General features: G+C 48.7%; 1 protein-coding gene across 7 annotated transcripts; it reads left to right on the top strand.

The window, feature by feature from the left end:
• Positions 1-447: 447 nt before the first annotated feature.
• ACLY (ATP citrate lyase) lies at positions 448-26309 on the top strand. 7 transcript variants are annotated; one of them, XM_058858233.1, is made up of 29 exons: positions 448-467; positions 7143-7312; positions 8647-8769; positions 9761-9823; positions 10046-10236; positions 11167-11246; positions 11695-11825; positions 13167-13285; positions 13781-13917; positions 14315-14376; positions 14546-14663; positions 14807-14961; positions 15345-15435; positions 15841-15870; positions 17572-17713; positions 19451-19619; positions 20495-20599; positions 20839-21035; positions 21191-21272; positions 21614-21724; positions 22223-22350; positions 22543-22636; positions 22839-22993; positions 23344-23494; positions 24011-24154; positions 24336-24449; positions 24927-25009; positions 25246-25322; positions 25490-26309. In XM_058858233.1, exons 2-29 carry the CDS (start codon positions 7154-7156, stop codon positions 25582-25584), a joined length of 3306 nt encoding a protein of 1101 aa, XP_058714216.1. In that variant the 5' UTR covers positions 448-467; positions 7143-7153; the 3' UTR covers positions 25585-26309. The 7 variants fall into 7 exon arrangements, with proteins under 7 accessions (XP_058714216.1, XP_058714213.1, XP_058714212.1 ...); XM_058858230.1 differs by lacking the exon at positions 448-467 and adding an exon at positions 2880-2994; XM_058858229.1 differs by lacking the exon at positions 448-467 and adding an exon at positions 3636-3749.
• The last annotated feature ends 442 nt before the right edge of the window (positions 26310-26751 follow it).

Below are 26751 nucleotides of genomic sequence, written 5' to 3'. Positions count from 1 at the left end.
GTCGGGTCCCGGTTGCGGTCCGGCGGGTGCTCGCCGTGCCTCTGAGCCGACCCCACTCCGTGCCCGTGGGGTTCTGTTCTTCCACCTGCGTTCCCGGAGCCCTGCCCAGCCGGGACGGGAGGGGACGCGGCCGCTCAGGACAGCCGCGGTGCCCCGGCGGCTGCCGAACACCGGGCAGAGCCGGTTCCTCTGCCCCAGCGGGCAGTAGCCTTTGTGTTCCGCAGGGCAACACGAGGGCACGCACGGCCTTCCTACGGTCGGTTATTCGGTACTGGTTGGGAGCTCGCAGCTGGCACCGGTACCGGTTTCACCGCTGAGGGGTCTGACCCTGGCCAAATAAATCCGAACGGCAAATGCGGCTGGCTCGGTCCCGCCAGCGCTCCGGTCCTGACTTCATCTTGGCGCTGGCTCAGACCCTGCGCCAACATTTGTGCTTGAAACACTTTGTTCCTGCCAAGTGACTCAGAGTAAGGGCGGGGGGAGGACGTGTCCCGCTCGGAACCGGTGACATTTAATGTCACCACGAGGCAGATCAGCTCCGGAGCACGCTCGGGGCTGCCCCGGGCCTGGCCGGGCGGGAGGCAGGGAGCGGGTCACGGCAGGGAGGGGGTCACGGCAGGGAGGGGGTCACGGCAGGGCGGGGGTCACGGCAGGGCGGGGGTCACGGCAGGGAGGGGACACACGCACTGCCGAGCTCCGGAGTGGGCGGCGGGGCTGACACACCCCGTCCCCAGGGAGCCGGGCGGGGAATTTCAGGCAGATTAAGCGCTCGGTAACTGTTTTGCAGGGAGATTTTCCCCCGCTGGCACCGGCAGGTACAACACGCCGTCCCCAGCGGGTTGGGCAGCACGGCTGTGCCCGTGAGGGCTGTGCCCGGCCCGGTGACACCGTCATGGGGACACCACAGCCCCGGCCTGTTCACCGCGCCCGGTGCCCCCTCAGCCGCTGATGAGCGCGTTAATCACGGGCTGGAAACAGCAGGGAAGAAGTGAATGTGCGGTGGGAATTCCCAGGAAACGGGAGAACCGTGGCGGCTGCTTGTGAGGAGGAAACGGAGCAGCGGGGCGGCAGGACGCTCCCGGTGCTTCGGTCTCGCCCCGCCGCCCCGCTCCCGCTGGCCGCGTCCTCGGCGATGGCGCTCCAGGGGGGCCGCCCGCAGTGGCACCGGTGGCAATCCCGCCGCTCCGCCGTGGGTACCACCGGGCACCGCCCACCCCTGCAGTCACAACACGGCCGTGGGAGTTTTCTCGGCACGTCCCGGCGCTGTGGAAGGAGCCCCGTTCCCGCCGCCGGTACCGCCGGGCGGTGGGCCTGTTGACGTCATCGTGGCGGGTGACGTCAGCGGCGGCGGGTCCGGCGCGGGGGGTCACGGCCGCGGGCGCCGCCGGGGGCGGGGCGAGGGTGCCGGAACTACGACTCCCACAAGGCTACGCGGCCACACCCCATCGGCGGCGGCCAATGGGCGCGCGGCAGGCGCTCAGGCAACGCGCACGTGGCAGCGGCGCCGGCCAATGGGCGGCGGCGGCGGCCGTAGCCCGATGGGCCGGGGAGGCCGCGCTCCGCGAACAAAAGGCGGCGGCGGCGTGAGCGGGGCTGGAGCGGCGGCGGGGCCGGAGCGGCGGCGGAACGGGGCCCAGGTGAGCACTGGGGCGGCTGTAGCACCGAGCTATGCCCGGCACGTGGCGGGGCTTTGCACGGCCCCTCTCCCGGCGCTGCTGCGGCGCCCACGCGCCTGGGCTGGGAGGCGTACTGATTCTGGCCGGCCCCGGCCCTGATGGCTCGCGGTAGGGCGGGTGAACCCCGGGAGCGGCCCGCAGCCCGTGGGAGCGCCGCGGGCTCGCTCAAGTCGTGGGTGTGCCGGCGGGAGCGGCCGTCCCGGTGCGGTCCGGAGTGGAGCCCCTCGCTCCCGCCCCTGACCTTGCGGGCGGCGCCGCCGTCTCTCCGCCGGGCTCTCCTCGCAGCGCTGCCGGTGCCCGCTCGGGTCCCGGCGGCCGGGGCGGCTCTGGGGCACGGGCCGTGTGCGGTGGGCACAGCGCAGAGATTACCAAGGGGCCGGGAAAGGGCTCCGGCTTTCTGCATTTTTCTCCCCTGGTGCAAGGGGACCTTGGCCGAAGCGCTTGCTCCCCCGGCCGTAAGGAAAATCTTTTGGTGGCCATCCTGGAGGAGCAGCCCCGCGTCAGGATCACGCTGTTCCCGTACGAGCAGCAGCGTGCACAGCCCGTGTGTCGCTCCCTTCCCGGGACAGTTGGCTGTGCTCCAGCTCTCCTGTTTGCTGCTTGCAAACACCTCCTGTTTGTCTTGCTGCTTTCGAAATTCTCGTCCTGCTGTACAGACTCTCCCTTCTCTCTGCTGATCAGTTTGTTGTCTGCAGGCTGAAAGCTGAGGTGCACCCTGACTATCCTGTTTGTAGGTGTCTATACTCTTTCTGATCCCTAATTTGGTTTAGAGCTCGGAGTATCAGCACTTTGGTCCAGTGCTGTTACCCAAACCCTGCTGGGTTTCCTGCATGTGAGACTTTGCAGCTCTCTCCAGATATCAGGGCTCTTCCCAGTTCCAGCACTGTCTGAAGTGGTTCCCAAACAAGGACAGCCACAGTTGGAAGTCCTGCCCAGCCGTGGTGGCCAAGGAGCCCTTTGCTGCCTTACATTATGCAAGTGATTTAAGGCATAAGCTTGTTAAGGAGCCCCTAGGCTGCAGAAGAAGATGATCTTTAATGACAGGATTCCCAAATTTCCCCCTTGTGGCACTGGGTGGCCACCAGGTGTGGGGAGCCCGTCTGCTGCTGTCATGTAACTGCTCTGTGCTCCTCCCTGGCTGCTGTGTGTTTCTCGGAGATTCTGTGTGTGCAGGGAGCCTCCCCCAGAGCTGGGCATGCAGCACCTGTTTGCATCACCTCACACAGCATTTCCCAACCACAGCTGCGGGACCGTGACCTCATGTTGGCTGCGGCACTGAGCCCTCACCATCCTCTGATGAAACACACGGGGCTGCCAGGTGGGAGCTGATGTAACTTTTCGTGCTACCATGGGCTGAAAATACTGGCTTAGCTTGAACTGTGTTAATAAATGACCCGGAATGGAGAGGCTGCTTTATGGTGTGGGTTTGTTGACACAATTCTTGGGAGAGTGGGTGTCAAGTCTTCACTAGAGAGGGAGTCCTCTCCTCCTGCTCTGAAGTGGCGTTCAGGTGCGCTTGGAGGATGGTACTAATCTGGATCTCAGAGAATTCCATGTGTGAGCACCACATTCTGTGTGAACACAGATTGGTGAAGCTGAGTTACATATCTTCTGGTTAGAAGAAAAACAAACTAAATCAATGTCTGTAGTACTTTTTCTCCCCTTGCAGAGCAGACTGTGTCACGCTGAGCAGTGCTACATCACTGATCTCCTAGGAGTCAGGGAGACTTTACCTGAGAATGCCTCCCTGTTTCTCCATCTGTGTTTCCTTTGGATTTGTTGCATGCACCCTTCAGCTGGTTGCTTATATGTTTGGGTAGATGTATCAGCTGTGTCACAGCAAACACAACATCCAGCTCAAGGACTCTTGCCTGCCTTGCTGCCATCCCACTGATTTTCTCTGTCAATACATTCTGGAAACTTTCCCCAAGCATCAGTTTCTTTGCATATATTTGACAGGTGATGTTCTGAGGGAATAACTGCTGCTGAGCTCCTGAAAACATGATCTAATCCATGTCTCTTACTTGCTCTGGACTTGCTAGCAAAGGCAGGAATCCAGCTCTTTTTTAATTGGTGGGTATGGATGATGAGAGAAAGGTCCATGAGGTGTTGTAGGGAAGCTGTTTGTGTTGAAGCCCCACTAAATGAAGACAAATCATTCATGGAACTCTGTGGCACTTGTGCTGCTGACATGAATCTGCTGTTGTGTGTGGTGCATTTGAGGTCTGGGGCAGTGATGAGAAAGTTGCTGATCATTCTTGGCTAATGCATGCTGAACAGAGCAGTGGAAGAGAAAATTGTTATCCCACAGCTTGTGTTTTGGTCAGAGTAAGGGAAATTTTTCCTGAGTTTATCTTCAGAGGTGGAGCCGCTGCTCTCCCCAGTGCTGGTAAGCACTGCAGGTGCTAAACATGACTAAAAATAAGATTATTCTGACAGATGAGAGTTTGAACCTGTCTCATTCCTGGGAAACTGGGGAGATTCATTTCCTCTGTAGTGACCTGAGTCTGTGGCCCTGCTTGGTGTTAGCAGGACAGATGCAGAGAGTTAATGGACTTGCTCTGATCGTGTCTCCCTGGTTGTCAAGGGACCTGCACGAGCACACATAGCCAGGAATTGCTGATGCCCTATGGATTCTTTTCCTGCTGATCTCTTAGCTTAACAGTTCAGCAGACTGAAGCAATTGCTTTGTGTTCTCTGTCCCACGAGAAAGGCAGGGTTAGAACAGTGGAAAAACTGAGTGAGGGGCACAATTAAAGACTTGCTAATGTTTAGGAAACATGAAACTTGGGCAGATAAGGTCAGAACAGCCTTATTCCTGCTGTTCTGTTGCCATGACACAAGGATGTTATTTTTCATCTACTGCTATTGTAAGAATTCTGTGGTTTCCTTTCTTTACCCCAGTAGTGTTACTGTCAAAATGAGGTGATGAAGTTGTGAGGGAAACCAGGGGAGCAGCAGAATGGAGCAGCATAAAAAAGACCAGAAATGGTTCTGAGAGAGGAACAGCTCTGCTTTGTGTCCCTCAGGTTTAAGGAATCCCATGTATGTTGCTTGTTCCCACTGAGGTTTTTTTTACAGGACTATTCTTAATAAGACCTGAGGGACACCCTGGGTCCAGTTTTTTGGAACTGTGGGGTATTCATTGGCATAACCAGCATCACCCTGAGTGGTTTCATTTGTAATTGTGGACTGAAGTTGTGCAGTGCTGTTCAGAGGCTCTGTGACACCCTGGAGAAATGACAGATACTTAGGTTTCTGAAAGAAATATGTCTGCCATTTTCTTCTACCCATCTGCTTCTGCTGCAGTGAGATGTGACAGTGTTTCTCTGGGACAGGCCCTGAGCAGATTGTGGAGTTGATGGATTTCAAAGCGGGTTGAAGCAGGAATATTGCAGCTCCCTCCCAGGCAGAACAAATTGTGGCTGCAGGTATTGTGGGAGCAGGGTTTGCTCTCAGAAACAGCTCTGCTTAAAGTACAAATTCCAATGGAAAGTTTTGGGCTGTAGAGTACAGCTGAGTTGTGTGTGTGCAGCTGTGAGGCCGGGCAGCGTTGTGGTGCTTGTGGGAGCACATCTGGGTGTGCCTGCAGAATCAGGCTGGGGTGTTGGTTTGGGGTTTGGTGTCCTCTGGCTGCTCACAAGAGCTCCCCTCTTGTCAGGCCACCTTGGTTTTGGCACTGGGCTAATAAACTAACAGGGGCTGTTTCAGTAAGCACTTAGGGACAAGTGTTTCTGGTGATAGGAATGGGGGTTGAGTCTGATGAAAGATGGGGTGCTGCAGAAACATTGCCCGATCCTGTTTTGAAATGGGATTACATTGGAAGTTGAGCTGCAATCTGTTCAGGTTTTACACCAGAACTCTTTGAAAGTGAGCCTGCTCTTCTTTGTCTTTTGCCTTTGCTGTAGCTTTGCCTTTGTGGTTTTTAACCCTGGAATTGCATTTGAAAAGATGACAGTGGCAAAGTTGACTGCTGGTCCTTAAGCATAGTTATCAGATTTCAGTAATAGCACATGCTCAGTGTGACCTGTTTGGTTTTGGAAGCTCAGGGAATGCAACCTGCCTCCTACTATTGTTGGGATGGACCAACCTCTTTCTGCTCTAGGGAGAGAAGTTCTTTATTTCTAATTATGGCTAGTTAATTGCTGCCTATTCTGTGTTTGCTTATAGGATGAATAACCCAGATGATTACTAATGGTTATTACCCAGAAGACAGCACAAGAAATAACTGGAATTTGTTAACTGTTTCCCTCTGTGGGTCTGAAGTGGGGTATGTGTTTTGTGAGGGCAGGTAGTCTTACTGAGCCATTCTGGTACTTGGCTGTCCAGGTTCTCAGATGGAATCTGAACTCCTCTTTTTTATCTTGGTGCATCTCTGCTTTGCAGCTTTCCCAGAATCCATCCCAAAGGTGATTTTGCTTCCTGCCACACTGGCTGTGCTTGGGGAACAGTGGCATGACCCCAGTCAGTCAAAATGCAGGAGGAGCTGCTGCTTGAGCGTCCCTGTCAGCAGTCTGACCCTTCAGACATAGCAAACCCACTGGCTGATCACAGCACTCAGTTCTGATGTGTGCCACATGCAGACAGGGATGAAGTATTCTTTTAAATAAGTGTTTATGGCAGCTAAAAATAAATGCATCTTTGACACCTATGACTTTTTTGCTGCCTATCAGAAAGAATAGTTACACTCTTGGGGTCAGAAATCATTTCCTTACATCAGTTTGGAATATACTCGAAAAGAAAACTATCCATAGGAAATGGACTGAATTAGGACTTTTTCTTAAAAAAAAAAAAAAAAACAAAACAACAAAACAAACCTAAAACAATCTGTCTAACTTTAATCTTTTTTGTTGTCTTGAGCATCTTATTCTGACAGATGTAAAACTCTTTCCAAGAAACCTCGTTCTTAAAACAGAAAAAACAATGATGTAAACCTATTCTAGTTTTGGTAATCCTGGCAGTGTTTTCCTTTCCCTTTAGAAAAGGGATGGGGATTGCTGATGTGCCTACAGTCAGGCTTGACTGGGAATGTGGGATGCCTTGGAGAAGTGAGTGGGAGGGAGGGGATCCCTCCCTGGAAATGCACCAGAAAAAGGGGTAGGTGGGTTACACCAGGAGCAATCCTGGGGTGCTGCAGCATTGGAGAGAGCTGGGCACTGCCCTGGATGTCAGGGAATGCTCCAAGCTGTGGGTTTGGGAAAGGCTTGGTGGGGGCTGGGACAAGCTGCAGGGATTCTGCCTTTCCCTGCAGACAAGGCAGGATGAAAATGGGTGTGCATGGCAGGGGAATGGTGTAGAAGTTTTAAGCAGCATGAGTAGTTCTTGCTTATCAGGGGAGTTTTACGATCTTATGTGTACTGGGGAGACTTTGGTTTGCTTTGGATTTGTGTTGAGCTGAGTGATGTGGAGTTCTTGGCCAGAACAGGGCTCTGTTCCTGATGGATTTTTGTTTTTTTCCTCATCCAGACTAGGTAGCCATGTCAGCCAAAGCCATCTCAGAGCAGACGGGGAAGGAGTTCTTGTACAAGTACATCAGCACATCCTCTGCCATCCAGAACCGCTTCAAGTATGCCCGGGTCACCCCAGACACGGACTGGGCACGGCTCACCCAGGACCACCCGTGGCTCCTGAGCGAGGTAAGGACAGGGACAGCAGGATCTGCCTTCCTGGAACACCTGAGCACTGCTCCAGATCCTTCCTAAAGGACTGGTTGCTGTTGTTGCTCTGCCACAGTCACTCCTAACCCTGATGAAGAAGCAAGCCTTGCTTCAAGGCTCAGTCTCACCTCACGGGGGGCTGATTATTCCTTTCAGACTGGGAAATACAAGAGCAGAGATAGCTCTGAATCAGTTGCTCATAATTGCACAGAAGGTAGAGGAGGTCGATTCAGACAGAGATGTTGGTCCCTGTTCTCAAAGCCTTGCTCTCTGAAATCAGGGAGTGCTCTCTCTGTATCTGGCTTTAATGTCAAGTTAGGACACTGCTTGGTTTTCTTTAATCCAAGCAAAATGTCAGGGAAAACTTCTTTTTTAAAATTTTTCAGTGCAAAATCATTTATCTCTGTATCTCATACCTTCACACTTTCTGTAGAGAAAACATATCCAGAGCTCTTTTTATTAGCTGTCCAAGCTGGCTCCTTTCCAGTGGATAATTATATTAAGTCATTGGCTGGAGAACATGACTGTCTCATAGTCCTTGACTGACTGACTGATAGAAGCCCTGCACTAATTAGATGTTCCATGCTCAAGTGGCTGAATGAACTGCAGGAAGAGATCAGCAGTACTTCTAAAAGCCTTGCAGGAAGCCAGAAGGGAGAAAAAGGCCCAAGAGCATCCTAAGACAGGTTCTGTAAGGCTGGAAAGGGCTTCAGAGTCCAGCAGCAAGACCATGCTCAGTGTCCTGTACTGCAGCACAGCGTGTTCTGACTCTTAAGTTGCTGAAATTCCAGGACATATCAGTGGTACAGGAGAATGGCACCCAGTTCTAGTTTGTTTTTTTTTTAAAAGAGATATTTGCAAGCTAGAGATGTGTGTAACCCAGGAGCAGCTATCCATGGGTATCTTATAAAGAGCCACGGTCAGCTGGCTGAAACGTGCATGACCCTGGCCCTAGCCAGTCTCACAAGCCAAGTGTAGTGACAGCAGGAGTTTGGGGATTTTTTTGTGAGCAACTGTCTGTGTCTGTCATGGCTTTTACTGGGTTTTTTCATCAAAAACAGCCAAAACACCATCACCTCCGATGTCTGCTCACAGCTGAGTAGAAACAAGGTGGCTTTTCTCAAAGTACAGTGTAAAAAACCCAAATTTGCAGGTGTGTTGTACCAGGAGCTGGATTTGCCAAGATTAAAGGATTTTTGCAAGGACGTGTGCTGTGCAGAGCTGATTTTTTATTTCACTATCTGCAGAGAACCACTCAACAAAAGTCACTTTCTAATGCTTCTTCCTTTAAATCCCTTGCCCGACCTTTGTAGCGTTTAGTGGTGAAGCCAGATCAGCTCATTAAGAGACGTGGGAAGCTTGGACTGGTTGGGATTAACCTCACTCTGGATCAGGTGAAGGCTTGGCTCAAGCAGCGCCTGGGCCAGGAAACTACGGTGAGTACTTTGCTTTTTACAGTATAAAAGATGTAAAATCACTGGTCCTCTACTGCAGCCAGCCCATGTGTTTTGGCTGATGAGTGAGTGTTACTTCAGGTCCTTATTTTAATTCAGTGCTGCCTAGTAATATTTATTTTCCTGGGAATGACAGTGCAGTGCTAATGATAATGAAGTGCCTGCCATCCCTGCTGCTGCGTGTTGGGAGCTGATGGAGTTGTGCTGCCTCAAGGAATTTATGCCTTTGGTCCTCCTGGGATTGATTTGCCTCCGGCTCCAAGCCGGTGCGGCAGGAATTGGGGAACAACAGGAGCAGCATCGTGAGTGCTCCCCATTGGGAGAATGCTGGGTGTGGAAATTACTCCTTTAGCACAACACAGCAACCATATCTAAAGCAAGAACTGGGCCACAGTCTTGGGCCCACTGGTGTCCTCAGAAACCAGGAGTATCCCCTGGTGTCTCTTGAGCCTGGAAACATGGGTTTGGATAACAGGAAAATGCCTACACAGAACAGTTCCTGGACCCATGAGAAGAGGCTAAAGGATTCTCTTGCTCTTCTGAGCTCCCTGATACCATTTCAGGGTGAACACTACTCTGACACCTCTGCTCCTGCCACTAGCTCAGGAATTCTTCACTTGTGAATTTTCCACTACTCCCAAGAGCAGCTCACGCCCTTGTGTCTCACTGTGCTGAGCAGGGCCCAGTGACAGCGCTGTCTTTGGGACAGGAGAGGAGAGCAGCTGTCCTGGTGTAATTCTGATACCCCTCTGTCCTGTCAGGAATGGGAAAGGTGACCGATGCCTGTAACCAGATATCCTGGGGATACAGTTCAGTGCTGAATGCTGTGCTGGAAAGGGAGGAGTGGTTCCCCAGGAGGCACCGTGGAGAGGGAACAATCTTAGAGCAGTGCTGATTAATTCTCAAAGCTTTCCTTATGCTGTCACAAATGTGCTGGACAAGTGGTTATGGGTGTTTTGTTTTCTGTCCCCAGATTGCTAATGCAAAAGGAATCCTAAAGAACTTTCTGATTGAACCCTTTGTCCCTCACAAACAGGTTAGTACACCGTTAAAGCTTTTAAATCTCTTTGGACTTGCATGTTTAGCTGGATTGGTACAGTGGAGAAAGCAGAAGTTTGGGAGCTGACAGTGTTGCTGCACACCCCTGGGCACTGCTCCTCCTTGGGAAGCTGCCCCAATCCCAGCTCTGGCACAAAAGCCTCTCTGGGGTCTTCCCTGGGTGTTGCTGATAAATGCTTGTCCCTGTTCTGTGGCACAGGAGGAAGAGTTCTATGTGTGCATATACGCTGCCCGTGAGGGAGACTATGTCCTCTTCCACCACGAAGGGGGTGTGGATGTGGGAGATGTGGATGCCAAAGCTCAGAAGCTGCTCGTGGCAGTGGATGAGAAGCTCAGTGAGTCAGATGTGAAGAAGCATCTACTGCAGCATGCACCAGCTAACAAGAAGGAGTAAGTAGAGAGTTCTGGGGAGGACCAGCCATGCAGCATCTGCTCTTTTATCTCAGTGCCACATCCCTCTATTTTCTTCACCCTGAAGGAAATGCTGCCCTTCTTGTGGCTCTCCAGAATATGCCATGCATCCTGAATGCAAGCTTTCTGACCTTATCTCAGCTGTCTGTAAAACCCAAAAATAAGATTTCATACTGCTGAGCCTTTACTTGGCAGCAGCACTTGTCAGCCAGCTTAGGTCTCAACCTGAGACTGGAGACATGTACTGAATTCTGATCCTTTGTGCCAGCATAGAAGTTTCCTTTGTTTAGTGAAATGGTGATGAGATGTGGCTCTGACTGCTAATTCAGAACTTCCCTCTCCTGTGCTCTGGCCTGATCTCTAAAGTTATTCTCCTGTTCTTCCTTCTGCAAGCTTATCTGTAGATCTCAAGGCTTCTGCATCTCCCTCAATTAGATGCCCATACCTAGTTAGCCTAATATGAGTCATGATTTTTCCAAACACAGCACAGTCCTTGCTGACATTGTGCAGTACTGAAGGGTGAAGGGGCCTATCACTCCACCAGTTCACTGCAGCCTCCTCTCCATCACGGCTAACAAAGCTCAGATCTGACAAAGATGGGTATCAACAGGGAGGCAACGATGTGCTTCTGTCTTGTGGGGAGATAAATCAGACTGCACAGCTCTGACAGTTGTGAGCAACTGTGTCCTCAGCAGAGTTTGGTGGAGGGTAATTAAGATGAGTCATCAAGGTCTTGCTTCCTTGAGTCATCCATCACCCAGGCTCCATCCAGAGAAGATGAATGAGAATGAAAGAAATTGATGCCAAGTAGATTTGCAGATTGCCACTAACACCAATGAACAGAGCAGGCTGTACTTAGATTTGGCTGCTTTCTTTAACTTGTATTACTTTTTTCCTCTTTTTTTACAGAATCTTGGCCAGCTTCATCTGTGGCCTGTTCAACTTTTATGAAGATCTGTATTTTACGTACCTCGAGATCAATCCATTAGGTAATAGATATTTTTGGAAGCAGAACTTTCTGTTCTGAAATACTGAAATGTGTTCTTGATCCCTCCTTGGGTTCTGTAATTCACAACAGCACCAGGTGCCATGTGCAGAAGTATGGAAGTGGCAGAGATGTCTTTGAGCTGTTCATTCAGTGAATTAAAAATGAGGAAATGAAAAATTCCCTTGAAGAGAATGTTAAGGCAGAACTGAAGAATGTAAAGATTGCACTGTTAAAACAAAACAGCCCCTGAGACAGAGCCTGGACCATGGCCACAGTTACTGGTTAATTCCTCAGGGAACTTGCTTGAGGCTGGTCGATACTGCCCGATGTTATGGGAAACAGCAGTCACCCAACTATTGCAATGATGTCTGTGTGGTACCAGATGTTGGAGTAAATCTGTAATGTGTCTCTGTACAACCCAGAGCTAATTGTGCTGTTTTTCACTGCAGTGGTGACTCAGGATGGTGTTTACATCCTTGATTTGGCTGCGAAGATTGACGCGACGGCAGACTACATCTGCAAAGTGAAATGGGGGGATGTGGAGTTCCCCCCTCCTTTTGGCAGGGAAGCTTACCCTGAGGCAAGTGACAGCTGGAATTCCTTTATTGTGTCCTGAATTCATCATTCCTTGTGTGCCCATGGCACTGCTGTTTCCAGTGGTTTTGTTGCTGTGTCTAGAGCATCTTGGCAGTGCTGTCCATGATAACCTGTGCACAGGTAGCTGTAGTCCTAGGACTGCTCAGAATCACACTCTGAGCTGCAGGTGCTTCCCAGCTCTGTTTGGTCAGTTCTTTCATTCAGAATTTAATTTTTTTTAGTGGAGGCCAATATTTAACTTTCCTCAGCTGTGTGACAGAGCTTTGTGCCTGTGCAGAACTTCCTTTCGTGGTTCCTGCCCATGTTGCTCCCCTCAGCATCACTGTTTTCCTCTGGGAGCTGATGTTCCCTCAGTGTTTCAGTGACAGTTCTAAGAGCAGAGCAGCTGCTGTGTGCAAATGCTGCATCCAAGTGTGAATCCAGAGAAAATAATCATTTCTGAAACTTTCAAGTAAGAAGATGTTAATACACCTGTTTTTGCAAAAAGTGATGACAAGATGAGGACTGCAGGCATCACTTTGTTATAAAGCTAGCAGTGCCTGTTCCCTCTCCAAATTCCTGGGTCTGTACATCTGTACTGCTGATGCATAAGCACTGCTCCAGACATAGGTCCCAGCAGCTTCAGAGGCTGTTGGAAGTAGAGCTCTCTCCTTAATTATTCTGTTACTTATTTCAGGGGTCTGTGCTTCTCTCTCCAAAAAGATTTCTGTCCTGACTTCTTCATTTTAATGATTATAATTATGCTTCAGTTGGAAGGTTTTTGTACTGTGGCCAGGAAATCCATTTAGCTGTTCCTTTCCATGTAGCTTGCTGGATGCCAACACTCCAACTCAATTTGCTCTTAAAAGGATTAATTCAGGTTTTGTCTCTGAATCATCCCTCTCCGAGTCCCTGGGAAGGTTGTTATGGCAGAGTCTTTGCTGAGAATGTTAATGAACTCTGATGAAGTGCTGCTCAGCAGCCTGGCACACTGGGCTGCAGGAGCACCACGTTGAGCCAAATTACAGCTCTCAATGATTATGTTCCTGGCTCCAGCACAGCCAGAGTGGTCACCATGGGTGAGATGATTTTTAGATTTCCTCAGGTCTCAGTCTCAGCCAAGGCCAGAACAGACTTAACATTTCTGTTCAGAATTTGTGACTGTTGTGTGATGGAGCTGGGCCTCTGTCCCTGACAAACGCTGTGTTTGCAGCTCTGCTGTCCCTTAGCTGTAGCTGATGAGGTGTGATTGCTCTGTGTGTCCAAATGCACCCAGCACTGTGAGCCCTTGGGATGGAAAAGGCAGATGCAGGAGGAAGCTGAGGTTGTGCTGCTCTCTCTGCAGGAAGCCTACATTGCTGATCTGGATGCCAAGAGTGGGGCTAGCCTGAAGCTTACGATCCTGAACCCCAAAGGCAGGATCTGGACCATGGTGGCTGGTGGTGGTGCTTCAGTGGTGTACAGGTAATGGAAGTGAGGTTTTCAGAGGGCAAGGATTTCAGGTGCTGGGAGAACATAATTGCTGCAGTCTCTGGGAAGTAGACTCTCCTAAAGCTGTTTTTCCTCTACTGTGACTGTTTGGGATGTCTTGAGAGTGAAGATACTGTACAGATTTTTCACCAGGCTATGGAACATATGGAACACCTAGGCAGTTTAATTTTGGAAAGGTTAGATAGTTTCCTAGAGAGGTGCAGTTCCTTTCTGACTTAAAAAGAAACAAGCTGGCTGGAGGCTGTTGAGGTAATATGATTTTTGTAGTGATTGCTAAGTTTGTATCTGGGGAGCATGACAAGATTGTGACTGGCACCAAGAGAAGAGCAGCTTTAGTTTTCAGCAGACAACACTGTCCCTCTCTTAAGGGAGTCCCACTTCTCCAGGGATTTGGAACACTTTAGGAACTTTATAGTGACTCAAACAATAGCTAATCTCTTAAGTAACTGCTTTTTTTTTTATTGTTAGTGACACCATTTGTGATCTGGGGGGTGTGAATGAACTGGCAAACTATGGGGAGTACTCAGGAGCCCCAAGTGAGCAGCAGACCTATGACTATGCTAAAACCATCCTCTCCCTCATGACCCGAGAGAAGCACCCAGAAGGTAAGGGAGATGCTGTGAGCACAATTCCAAGCTGTGAAGCTGTGTCTGGCAGAAAAAGCTGGACAAATCTGGGCTGTTACTATGCTTAGCCTTCCCTGACAGAGCTTTCAATGTACTGCTGCCTTCTGAAGAAGTCAGGGCTGGATTTCTGTCAGCTCTTGCTTCAGAGAGGACTTGTGGTTTTCCATGGGGCCTGAGAGATCTTTATCAAACTTTCTTGCTTGGTACAAAGCTCTTATCTTCTAGGCTCTACTAAACTCAACTGCTTTAGGGTTTTTTTTCTACTAAATACAGCTGGTTACTCTGCAACCTTGCTTCACTTTGTCCTTAACAGCTTCTTGATCTTAGAGTGCTCTGCTCCTGAAATGGTTTTACTTACCTGTGTTTCTTCCCCCAGGGAAGATCCTGATTATTGGAGGTAGCATTGCAAACTTCACCAATGTAGCAGCCACCTTCAAAGTAAGTGACCAGTCTCAAACATCAGCAAACACACAGTTGTCAGCCCCCAGCCCTTCTTCCCAATTCCATGTTTGACTGAGGCTCATAGTCCATCTCTTCCAGGAGTTCCTGAGAAGATGGGACAGGGTAAATATCCACCTGGGTCACCTGTCCTGTGTGTTTCTTTTAGGGCATTGTGAGAGCAATTAAGGATTACCAAGGCCCTCTGAAGGAGCATGAGGTGAGGATCTTTGTACGAAGAGGAGGCCCAAATTACCAGGAAGGGTTACGTGTCATGGGAGAAGTCGGTAAGGACCGAGCTCATCCTGAAGTTCTGTTCTTGTATCTTGTTTCTTCCACTTGCTTTCTGCTGAGCTTTCTCAAGGTTAAATGCTTCACTCTGGTAGAGCTTTCCCCTGAGGAGGCTGACTGCTCTTGTGTACTTCCACAGGGAAGACCACAGGGATCCCCATCCATGTGTTTGGCACGGAGACCCACATGACTGCGATCGTGGGCATGGCACTGGGCCACCGGCCCATCCCCAACCAGCCGCCCGCCGCAGCCCACACCGCAAACTTCCTCCTCAACGCCAGCGGCAGCCCCTCGGTGAGTTCTTCCCCATCGTGAAGGGGTCCTCATGAAGGCACCTGTCCCTGTCCAAACAGGCTGGAAACACATTTTGGGCCACTAGTGTATTTGTAGGAAGCTTTAGGAAAACAAACATGACTTTCCCGGTGCAGTTTATCGGGAGAGGCCACCCCAATGCTCATCTCATTTGTGCAGAAAATGTGGCCTCTCAAAGCTGATGATGTGACTGTTGAACCTACTGGGTCATTCACTTTTCTGTCACTTGACTGAAGTGGTCCTATCTGAAAACTCATTTTCTTTGTAGCAGACCAGTGTAGCCAAAGTGAGGCCACCTCCTCCTCTGTGCTCCAGGCCATACCTGAAGCACTGTCCCTCACTGACTTGGCTTCTCAATCTTTCAGACTCCAGCACCAAGCAGAACTGCCTCCTTCTCCGAGTCCAAACCAGATGGCATTGCTCCAGCTAAGAAGGCAAAACCAACAGCACCTCTTGGTAAGTCCAGCCCTGGGAGTGCTGCTGGCAATGCTCTGCTGTTCCCAAAGGCAGGATGGGCATGAGACAAATGTTTTTGTTTCTGGATATAAGGGGAAGCAGTTTTGTGGTACCTGCCTAGCTTTGTCTTGAGTGTAGTTAAGTGGTTTAGCAGCTCACTTGTGCCATGAGCTCATACATATGATGAGTCGGAGTTGGCCTGATCTGGGATGTTCAGGAACAGCACAACGTGAGGAAGTACAGTTAGAGTGCTCAAGTCTGCTTGTTTTTTAACAAGAGCAAAGCCAAATGCCCCGAGTGCTGTGGAGAGAAGGACTGCTGCAGCACCTGCCTGGGTGCCTGGCCAGCAGGCTGGCAGCAGCCAGCTCTGTCATAGCATTGCATGAGTGATTCTCTCTTTAACAGATTCAATCCCAGCCTCAAGATCTGGTTCAGGTAGGACCTGTGTGACCAGCTGAATGTGCCTGGCCTTGCTGGCAGCTGACATTTTTAGCTCTTGGTTTTGTTGCTGTTTTTTCTCTCCAAAAGTTTGCTGTGTTGTCTGGTCCTTTCCTCCTGCCCAGCATATTTAGCTGTCACCATGTAAACTTCTCATCTGGTTTTTCAAGTGCAGATCACATATGCCTCTGCACAAATACTTCCTATTTCTGGGGGAGAGAGGGCCAGGTCTCAAACAAACTTCGTTTTTTCTTCCTGTCCCCTGCACAATCATCATAGAAGAGCAGCCCGAGGCACATTGCAAAAAGCTCTGTTCCCTTTGCTTTTCAAAAGGAGGGGTCCCTAATTGTGACCAGTAACTGGTATCTTGTTTCAAAGGGAAAGTAGTGCAGGAGCCCTGGTTATCAGGAAAGTACAGAAAAGTCACAAATTAACTAAATGTTGCCTTAACAGTCCAGCAAACCATTAAAGCTTGTGCTCAGTAATTTTATAGGGACTTTAAGGCTACTGGGCTTTGTGCTGTGTGAGAATAAAGTGCTGAACTGGGGGCAAAGTAGAGTTTCAAGTTACCTCCCTTATCATGAGGAAGGACAGTAGAAGAGGAATTCTTGGATTGTTGCTTACATGCTCTCAGACAAACATAATTGCCTCTCTGGGTCTGCATTTTGGTGTTCCTGGGAACACTCGTGCTACCCCCCCTTGCAGGCACCTGCAAGATAAACAGAATATTCAGTTCCTTAATGGCAAGTCATGTTGCAGTGAATCTGAACTGTGAGTGTGTAGGGCTGGAGAGAAAGGACTAATTTTTTTGTTGAAGCCAGAGGAACAGTTTAATCCCTAATCCTGTTTAATTCCTAATGCTGTTTACCTTTGATCCAAATCCAGAAAGAACTCAGCACTAGCCCAAGTTGGCATCAGCATGTGGATCAGCTCTGAGTTTTCACAAGTTTTAAAATTAATTCTGCCTGGAGTCAGAAGGAGAGACTCAATGTTGTGCTGTGACAAGTGGTGTAAATAGAATTTAAGCCAAGAGTCCATCCTCACTGGCTGAACTGTTGCTTTTCCTGTGACTCTGTCCCCTGAAGCCAAGTTTTGGGCCATATATAAATGCTTGGAGCCATCAAGTTTGTGTTGGATTCTGATTGTTAAAAAAAAAAACAAAACATGAGTATGTTTAGCTCCTTTATTTTCTTTGTCCCCCCACCATTTCCTGCCTTCTTTTAAAAAATATTTCCTCTCATTCTACTGTGGTGCCTTGAGCAGCCTCCCATGGTTCACCCAGACTGTGAGCTACATGCAAATAAATATATTAAATTCAAAGCTCTCTTCAGCTTTGCATAAGAAAACTGGGAGAAATATTAAAGGCTCCTGAGAGGAGAGGCAGAGGTAGTTTTCACTTCTCTCCTATACGATCTCCCTCCTGTGGTTCACTTGCCCAGTTAGTGAGCCCCAAAACCTGGCTCTTGTGTTCAGAATCCAGGGAAGGGGTTTTGCTGCTTCATCTACAATTTTTTCCTTAATTTGGACAGTGTGGCTACTCCATCCTGCAAACTGCAGTTCGTCTCCTGGCTTCAGTTTGGAGGGGGGGAATACACTCATCCAGGAGCCTCAGGCAGGCATTTGGCAAAGCTGCAGTTTGTGTCTTGCTCAGGTGTACAGTTTGAAGATGGCTTGGTTTTTTTCCCTCTCTCTGAGCAGGTAAAGCCACAGCACTGTTCAGCCGGCACACCAAGGCAATCGTGTGGGGGATGCAGACCCGGGCTGTCCAAGGAATGCTGGACTTTGATTATATTTGCTCCCGGGATGAACCCTCAGTGGCTGCCATGGTTTATCCGTTCACGTAAGTAGCCTGTGCCTGCTTTTCCATTTCCCTCTAACTCTTCTGTGACCTTCCTCCTCTCTCAGCCTCTGTGGTTCTTTAGCGGAGCTCTGCCCTGGTCTCCATCCCTCCTGGAACACCTTCTCTGCTCCCTTCCACCCCTGGGTTGGCTTTGTAGGCTGCTTTCTTCAACCATTGATTTCTGGCTGCGCTGTTGAAACAGCTTAATGTTCACCACAGAACTGAAGTTCCACTTCATGTGCATTTAAAAGATGTCCAAATTCTATTCTTCACTCAGTGAGTAAGGCAGGTGTGACTGCCTGGGCTTTCTTTCCAGCCCTCTGGCTCAGCAAAGGCAGGCAGGCTGTGTAAGGCTTCTTCCACTCACCTGCTCTTGGCTGTGTCCTTGTCTGAGACACCTTGATTTGTGCCTGCAGCAGCAGGAATTACCCCTCCAAATATTATCCAGAATTATAGCAGCTCTGCTGACAAACCAAAGCAGGTATGTAGCCAAATAAAATTTAAAGAAAGTAAAATCTTATTCATATTCTTTCCAATAGCAGCAGTGGTTTCTTAGCAGGCAGGAGGAAGCCTGTGGATCCCTCAGTAGGATAGAGTTCCCTTGTGGTCTTTACCCTGTTTTACTCATCCCTACAGGGATGAGAGATGCTATTGGGTGTGCATGAGCTATTTTATTGTACCTCCTCAGTGAGGGGATATCCCTGTGGGACAGGGCAAGTAGGGAGAAGGGAAACAGCAGCTGCTGCTTCCAATACAGTGAAGAGGGAGCCCAGAGCCAGGCAGGAGCCTTCCTTCATTCCCGTGGTATTTACAGGCATCCTGGAGAGCTGATGTCTAATCAACCTCTGTCCTGCAGAGAATTTCTTCTCTTGACATTTAAGACCTTGTACTGTTATTCTGCAGCTCTGATGGTAATTGCAGCTCTGTAATAACTTCTCAGCAAGTGCAAACCTCGGGGTACTGAGTGCAGGCACACCCATGTCTGTAGGTGAGTGGCAGCCTCTGGCAGTGCTGCACTTGATTAAGGATGAAAAAGCAATAGGGATTGAAGTTTAAGGCTAACTGTAATTATCTGATTCTGCTTGACCTTTTGGAGGGAGCCAGGCTAGAAAAACCTGGAATGCTCTGTCACAAATGCACTGGCATGGGAGAATAGTCAGTGTCCACACACTTGAATGATGCCCAGTCAGACTTCACTGCAGTTCCACTCAGAGCATCTACTGTGTATGAAATGCCAACAGTGAAACCTTCCCAGGTGCTTCCCCTCCAGTGCCTGTGGGATGGGCAGAGTCCTGCTGTAGCAGGATTGGGAAGCTGACTGGCCCTCCTGTCCTGGCTATTCACCACTGGTTTCCTCTTCCCCCAGTCCAGTGTTAGCACCAGCCCAGTGACACAGCTTTGCACACCTCTCATTCATTACTCTTTCTGTGCCTCATTCTGTCTTCCAGCTTGGAGTAGAGTTAAGGCTCTGGTAACTTCACTGTGGGAGAGCTTATTCATCTTGCTGGATGCCTCTGTCCCCATTAGCCCGTCTCCTTCCATACGCTGCTCTGTCCTATTCTCTGAAGAACCTTCTGCTGTCATATGGTCCCTCCCCAGACACGCTCACGTGCTCGTGTCTCAGTCAGTCTCAGGGGCTGAGAATGGGGTTTGTAAACTCCTCTGTCTGCATGCACTGTGCCCCTTTGCCTTTCCAGCAGCCTTAAGGTCAGGGCTTTTCCATCTTCTCTTCCACAGTGGTGACCACAGACAGAAGTTCTACTGGGGCCACAAAGAAATCCTGATCCCAGTCTACAAGAACATGTCAGATGCCATGAGGAAGCACCCAGAGGTGGATGTTCTCATCAACTTTGCGTCCCTGCGCTCTGCCTATGACAGCACTATCGAAACCATGAATTATCCCCAGGTGAGTGCAGGATCCAGAAGAAGCCCAAATGAAGAAGGAAGACCCTGTCAGCAGGGTACTGGTGTTTCTTAAACCATGATGGCATTGGGAAATTGTCTTGGTCTTCTGACTTAGCAGATGACCCCCAGTTCTAACCCCTTGCAGAATGTAAAGAAGATGCTGGGGGCCCCTGGCAAATCCTAATGCTGGACTTGGAATTTGTTTAAGGAAATTGGTGCCTCTTGGTTAGCAGTAACTACTGCAGGCTGACTATAGTATAGTGCTGCTCTGATGTGCAAGTGTGGCATATAGGTAAAACCTTACAAAAGAAAGGCCTTGTAAAATCATGGCTTAGGCCTATTACTTTGGCTAAGTATAGCTAATAGCTGGCCTGACAAGTATCTTTGAGAATGAGTCTGTCAGCCTGAACCCATGAGAAAGGAATCTGCACCTATGTCAAGAAAGATTCTACCAGTGTGAAACATCTTCTTTCCAGGAGACAAATACGTAAACGTCGTTAGAGAGGAAAGTTTTTGACTGATGTGTACACTATCAAATATTAACCAATGAACTGAGTTACAATAAGTTGCTAACCAGTTAGAATTAAACACAATGCCTTCTGGTAACCATATAAACATGAGCTGTGAAGAATAAAGATTGGCTGTTGTGGATGAGGAAACAGGTGTCTTTGTCCATCCGTACTGCGACATGCAAGGGGGAGAAAATTCCCTGACCAGAGCATTGAGCCTGTTGTGGAGATCAATGCAGAATGCAGATTCATGCATTTGGCCTTCCTGGATGAGAGTGCACAGAGTGACTTCCCAGTTATGACCTCCCAGGGGACTGATAAGGGGCTGCTCTGTGAGGTACCAATGGTTTTCTTTCTCTTGCTGCAGATCCGCACCATTGCCATTATTGCCGAGGGCATTCCAGAGGCCCTGACACGCAAACTGATCAAGACAGCTGATAAAAAGGGAGTCACCATCATTGGGCCTGCAACTGTAAGTACTGATTGCCACCTTCTCCTGTCTTTCTTAAATTTCAAATCAGCTTTCTCAGCTGGATGGAGTGTATTCTACAATCCACTTGGTCTTTAGTCACAGGAGGTGCATGCTGGTCTCTCATCATAAAGTCTTTGCCATCCTTTCTCTATACAAATGTTGGCAAGGCTGCCTTACACAAGTGCTCTACAGTTTAATTATTTTAAAGGGCTTTACACCTTTCTCTTCTTGTCTTACAGGTTGGTGGGATTAAGCCAGGTTGCTTTAAAATAGGCAACACAGGAGGCATGTTGGATAACATCTTGGCATCGAAGCTGTACCGTCCTGGCAGCGTGGCCTACGTGTCCCGCTCTGGGGGGATGTCCAATGAGCTCAACAACATCATCTCCCGAACCACTGACGGGGTCTATGAGGGGGTGGCCATCGGAGGAGACAGGTACGAGTTGGCACCTTTGGTAGGCACTGGTTTTTGAGTTGGTCAACAGAAGAATTGTTGGTAATTTGAAGAAGGAACAGCATGTTGGGTGTTAATTTTTCTTTTAGAAAAGGATATGAAATAAATTTCTACTGTTTCCCTTGTATTGCACACAGATATCCTGGTTCAACTTTTATGGATCATGTCTTGCGTTATCAGGATACTCCAGGAGTGAAGATGATTGTAGTACTTGGGGAGGTGAGTGAGACCACTTCACTATCTGAGAAATACCTGTGGTTTTTGCTTTGGGAGCATCTGATCTGGTTGCAAGGATGCTAAATAACAGATACTTCTTCTGTTCTTGAATATTCCAAATTTTATTTTGTGCTGCTTTCATAATAAGAAATTGAATGTATTCCATGGGCAAGCATAGTTTTCCCTATTAAAAAAAAAATAAAGGAAAAAAAAAATTAGAAGGTTCTGAGATGTCAGCCATTTTTCTGTGAAAAAGGGAGAAAGCTCCCAGCAATGCTTCTGTGTGTGTCTTGGAGCTGATTTTATCAAAAGTGCAGCTTGGAACCATCTCTCTCTCCCTGCAGATCGGAGGCACAGAAGAGTACAAGATCTGCAGGGGCATCAAAGAAGGCAGGATCACCAAGCCAGTGGTGTGCTGGTGCATTGGTACCTGTGCCACCATGTTCTCCTCAGAGGTACGGGCAAAAATGGGGGCAAATGCATAAAATAAGGATATATCCACAACAGGAAGAAAAACTGCATTCATTGTACCTAAACCTTTCAGAACTGGCAATAGTGACTTTAATGTGCAAAAGTTCATAAAGATAAATGATAAAGATATCTTGCACTTCTATAGTTCTGTCATGGGAAGTTTCCAGGGGATTCTGCTTAATTGTGAAGGGACCCCAAAGATGCCAGGGAAAGCTGCCTTTTCCTGGGGTAGGGATGGCAAAGATCTGAAGTGGGGCAGTTTAGGGAGGCAGAACATGAATATGAATGAATGAGCCTGGAGGGATTCTAGATCAGAATATCCTTGTGATTGTCTTGCTGGCTCTGACTGCAAACAGGAGTTTTGGGAGCTCAGAGGAGACTGATGTGCAGCCACTGGTGTTCCCAGTCAGGGCTCTGTTCTGTTGCACTCTCTGCAGGTAACAGTCTGTATTCCTTAGTGCTCTCTCTTTTCCTGTTTGTAGGTACAGTTTGGCCATGCAGGAGCTTGTGCCAACCAGGCTTCTGAAACAGCTGTAGCAAAGAACCAAGCCTTAAAGGAAGCTGGAGTGTTTGTTCCCCGGAGTTTCGATGAGCTGGGAGAGGTCATTCAGTAAGTCACACTCACAGGGCACCTTCAGCAGTGAACAAAAGCTGTCAGGGCATGGATTCTGGCCTGATAGAGAGTATATTTCTGCTTAGGGAAAGCAACTTCTACTCATTGTGGGGTTTTAAGGTCTAGGTTAGATCACCTCACCTGGATCTCTTAGAAGTACCAAAGTTACTAAATGGATTCTCTCCCTAGGTCTGTGTACCAGGATCTTGTGGCCAAAAGAGTGATTGAACCAGCTGAAGAAGTGCCTCCCCCAACTGTGCCAATGGATTACTCCTGGGCAAGGGTGAGTTGTGCTGGTTTATCTGCTTTTGGGCTTCTTGGAATCAGACAGAGCACTGGCTGTCATTCTGGATGCCACCTTGTGCTGTGGAAGCTGCTCTGAGGGGGGCAAGCCTGAGGCTTTGCTGTTTGCCCACTGTGCCCTGTGCTGCCCCTCTCTGCTGGTGTGGTTTGTTTAACATCCTGTCTTTACACTGCAATTCCAGGAGCTGGGACTGATTCGCAAACCAGCTTCCTTCATGACCAGCATCTGTGACGAGCGAGGACAGGAGCTGATCTATGCTGGGATGCCCATCACCGAGGTCTTCAAAGAGGAGATGGGAATTGGAGGCGTTCTAGGCCTGCTCTGGTTTCAGAGGAGGTGAGGTGGCTCTTGTGAAAGCTCATAATGCTTGAAGTTTTTCTTGTTTATTAATAGACTTTTAAGCTAAAAAAGCAACTCCAGGATTTCTTTGGGAAGGTAGATTCACTGGAATGCCATCTCTGTAGTCCCTCCATGACACCATGTCAGCATTCTGGGTTGTATACAGTATGTTTTAATGTCAGGATAAGGTTTTCCACGAGTCTTGTGGTGCATTGAGGAAATTTCTGTATTCTAGGCATGATTTTCACTCTGCGACTACTTGTGTAGTGTGACTTGAGTCTCTCAGCTCTGGGATTTTACAAGCATTTGTATTGTGTTGTGTCCCTGACTGATGTGTCTGTGCCCAGGTTACCCAGGTACGCCTGCCAGTTCATTGAGATGTGCCTGATGGTGACAGCAGACCATGGGCCAGCCGTGTCTGGAGCCCACAACACCATTGTCTGTGCCAGGGCTGGCAAAGATCTGGTTTCAAGCCTCACTTCAGGCCTTCTTACTATTGTGAGTACCTGATATTCAGGAGGTTTAGCTTTGTTACTCATTAATCTTCTAGGTATTATTACTACTAATTTTTGGATTGGTTGCAGTCACAGACTAGTGGTGTCTGTCTACTCGCACTTTGAATTTCAACTCTAATAGTTTGATGCTCCCTGTTTCAAATCTGGTCCATTTTTCCAGTAAGCCAGACTAGTTTGTCTCCTTTGAGTCTAGAAATAGTTTTGTAGCAGCCAAATTGCTGTCAGTGTTGACTCTGTTTGGTTGCCTGAGCTCTGACAAGAGTTACTAAAACAGACACTGGATTGTGTTGCATTTTCCCTCACGCTGTCTCTAGCAGAGATGCACTGGCTCCAAATTGGCACTCGTGTGAGAGATAAGCAGATTCTTTCTCTTGAGTGCCTGCCCAACTCTAATGTCATGAATGCCAGAGACCAGGAGGGGTGGATGGGGAGATAATCTTGGGTTTGTATCTTAATTGTGGAGTCCTTTGATGTAATTGCCTTTGTGTCCTGCACCCAGGGTGACCGGTTTGGGGGAGCACTTGATGCTGCAGCCAAAATGTTCAGCAAAGCTTTTGACAGTGGGATTATCCCCATGGAATTTGTGAATAAGATGAAGAAAGAAGGGAAGCTGATCATGGGCATTGGACACCGAGTGAAATCAGTAAGAAAACTGTTTTAGGACAAACTGGAGGGATTTTTAGGGATGGGTGGGGGAGAGCAAAAACAAAAGAAAGGAAAATCAGCAAGTTTCAGAGGCAGCTGTTGACCAAATTCTCCCCAAATCTACAAAGAGTATTAGTAAGCGGCAACATCATTGACTGTAATGTGCTCTGAACTTGCAGATAAACAACCCCGACATGAGAGTTCAGATTCTCAAGGACTACGTGAAGCAGCACTTCCCAGCCACTCCGCTGCTGGACTACGCACTTGAAGTAGAAAAAATCACAACTTCCAAGGTGAAAGGCGCTGGCATTGAACTGCCCTGGGCACTGGTTCTCATGGGAGGAAAAGTGACTGGAGCTTAGCTGTGCTTTCAGTGCAGTGCTTCGTAAATTCTTGATGGAGATTGTGTCTGGGGTAGAGTTGAGGCCAAGTACAGCTGCAGTTTGGAAAGGCTGGAGGCATTTGGCTACCAGGAAAATGCTGAACAAGCCAAAACATCACCTGGGTGTAAATCTGAGGCTGTTGGCACATGCACTGGCCTGTGACAGGGAACTTCTGGGGGTTGTTGACCCAATGGACCCCTTGTTTGGGGCTGGTTTTCTAGCATTCCCATTAAGTGTAGCTCTTGCTCAGGCTGCTGAGCAGCCTCTCCATCATTGGGTTGGTGTGTCCCCAGCTATGGGCTGTCCTCAAATCACCAGTGTAAGGTGCCAGGTGAACACCATTTGCACTGTTGACATCTTTATTGAGGTATGTTTTATTTCCTGCAGAAACCAAACCTTATCCTGAACGTAGATGGCTTTATTGGAGTGGCCTTTGTTGACGTGCTCAGGAATTGTGGCTCTTTCACACGGTGAGTGAGAGGGGGCTGTTCTTGGATCCTGGTCCTATGAAGCTGCACTGCCAGCTCCTGAGGGGCAGAATTCTATGACACTGGGAAGGAAACAGAGCCTGGCCTGGCTTTTGGAGGCAGAAAAGTGTCAGGGGAATTTGTGTTGGTTCTGGCACTAGAGCAGGTGACAGCCCATCTGAGATTGATTCCTTAAATAGATGATTACCAGTAGCCATTTATTTTCCTTTGTTTTGCAGGGAAGAAGCAGATGAGTATATTGATATAGGAGCTCTCAATGGCATCTTTGTACTGGGCAGGAGTATGGGATTCATTGGTGAGTTTGCCACGTCCTCCCTGCCCCTTCCCTCCTCCTGGGGCTGCCCTGCCCCAGGAACACCAGACAAACCTGAAACCTAGGGGGGATTCAATGCACTCTAGAAATCCAGCTCAAGACTAAGAGGAGGGATGGGAATTTTGTAACATTAACTACTCCTCTTTCAGGACACTACCTGGACCAGAAGAGATTGAAGCAGGGTCTGTACCGTCACCCCTGGGATGACATATCCTACATCCTACCGGAGCACATGACCATGTGAGAAGCTGGTGTTGCCTTGGAATGCACCAGGACAGAAGCCTGGCCAGGGGACAGCCACAGTGGGACTGTGATCTATAAAGATGATTGTTGGGACAGAGACATCGAGCTGCCTGGTCAAACTGTGCAAAGCGACTGTTTTATAAGGATAGAAACTTACTCTAATAAAACCAAAACTTGTGCTATTCCCTCTGTTACCTGCTGTATTTAATACTGTCTCTCACACTTATTTTTTCTATTCTCATTTCATTTTGTTTCCAGAAGTGATTTAGGGTTTGTGGGGCAGAGTTTGGCTCATAGGTATGCCTTACTGAACCTAACTCTGGTAACAAGCTGTACCTTTCCCATGAGGGGAACGTGCCTATCATTCCCATAAGCCACGACTTTGGATTTTTTTGTCGTTCATTGTTTTTCAATTTGTTTACCATGTTCTTATCCTTGGTCTGGCTGTACCTGAATCCTGGGACCACTGCTGATGTATAACCAATGTTAATCAAGCTGGTGTAGTAATTTAAAGTGTAAAGTTGTAACATACTGCTGTGAAAACTGTGAAATCCCTGTACTCCAGTGTCTGTATTTATGCAAACGACCTCTCTTTTCCTCTGACTGCTGCTCTGTGCACTGTCACTCATGTGATCTGCAGCTGCAAAAATATCTCAGTAATAATTTCAGTGTCCTCCTTGTCTGTGTATTGTAACCAAACGCAAATAAATACACATTACTAATTTATTCCTTTTCCATGTGTGGCTTCTATAAGTTGTCCCTAAGCAGTGTCTAAGGGAATGTGTGACAAGTTGTCATTTAACAAAATAACAATTACTCATGAATTGAGCATCTGCAATCACACTGCGCACAGACTTTCCCTCGCCTGTTTCAGTGTAGGTCAAAAAAGATAAAATTTAGTAGAGCTTAAGCAGAAGGACACAAAGTAGCTGTGATTGATACAGCATTATACAAGAGTTAGTGAATTACACTGTGTGTATAGCAAACATGAGCTAAGTACCTCACTGCATACCTGTGTACCGTGGAGTGAGAATTCCTAATTGCTGAGAGGGCATGGGGAAGAAGAAAATAATGAGGAGTGCCTGAGGCGCCGAGTGGAACGGGCTCTGGGTCTGGTCCGTGCCACCCGAGCTCCCCGATGGCAGACGGGAGCACCGGGAGCACCGGG

This window comes from Poecile atricapillus, chromosome 27 (assembly GCF_030490865.1).
Source record: "Poecile atricapillus isolate bPoeAtr1 chromosome 27, bPoeAtr1.hap1, whole genome shotgun sequence".
Taxonomy (NCBI): domain Eukaryota; kingdom Metazoa; phylum Chordata; class Aves; order Passeriformes; family Paridae; genus Poecile; species Poecile atricapillus.
Note: the sequence above shows the minus strand (reverse complement) of the source record. Positions and strands in the feature narration are given on the sequence as shown.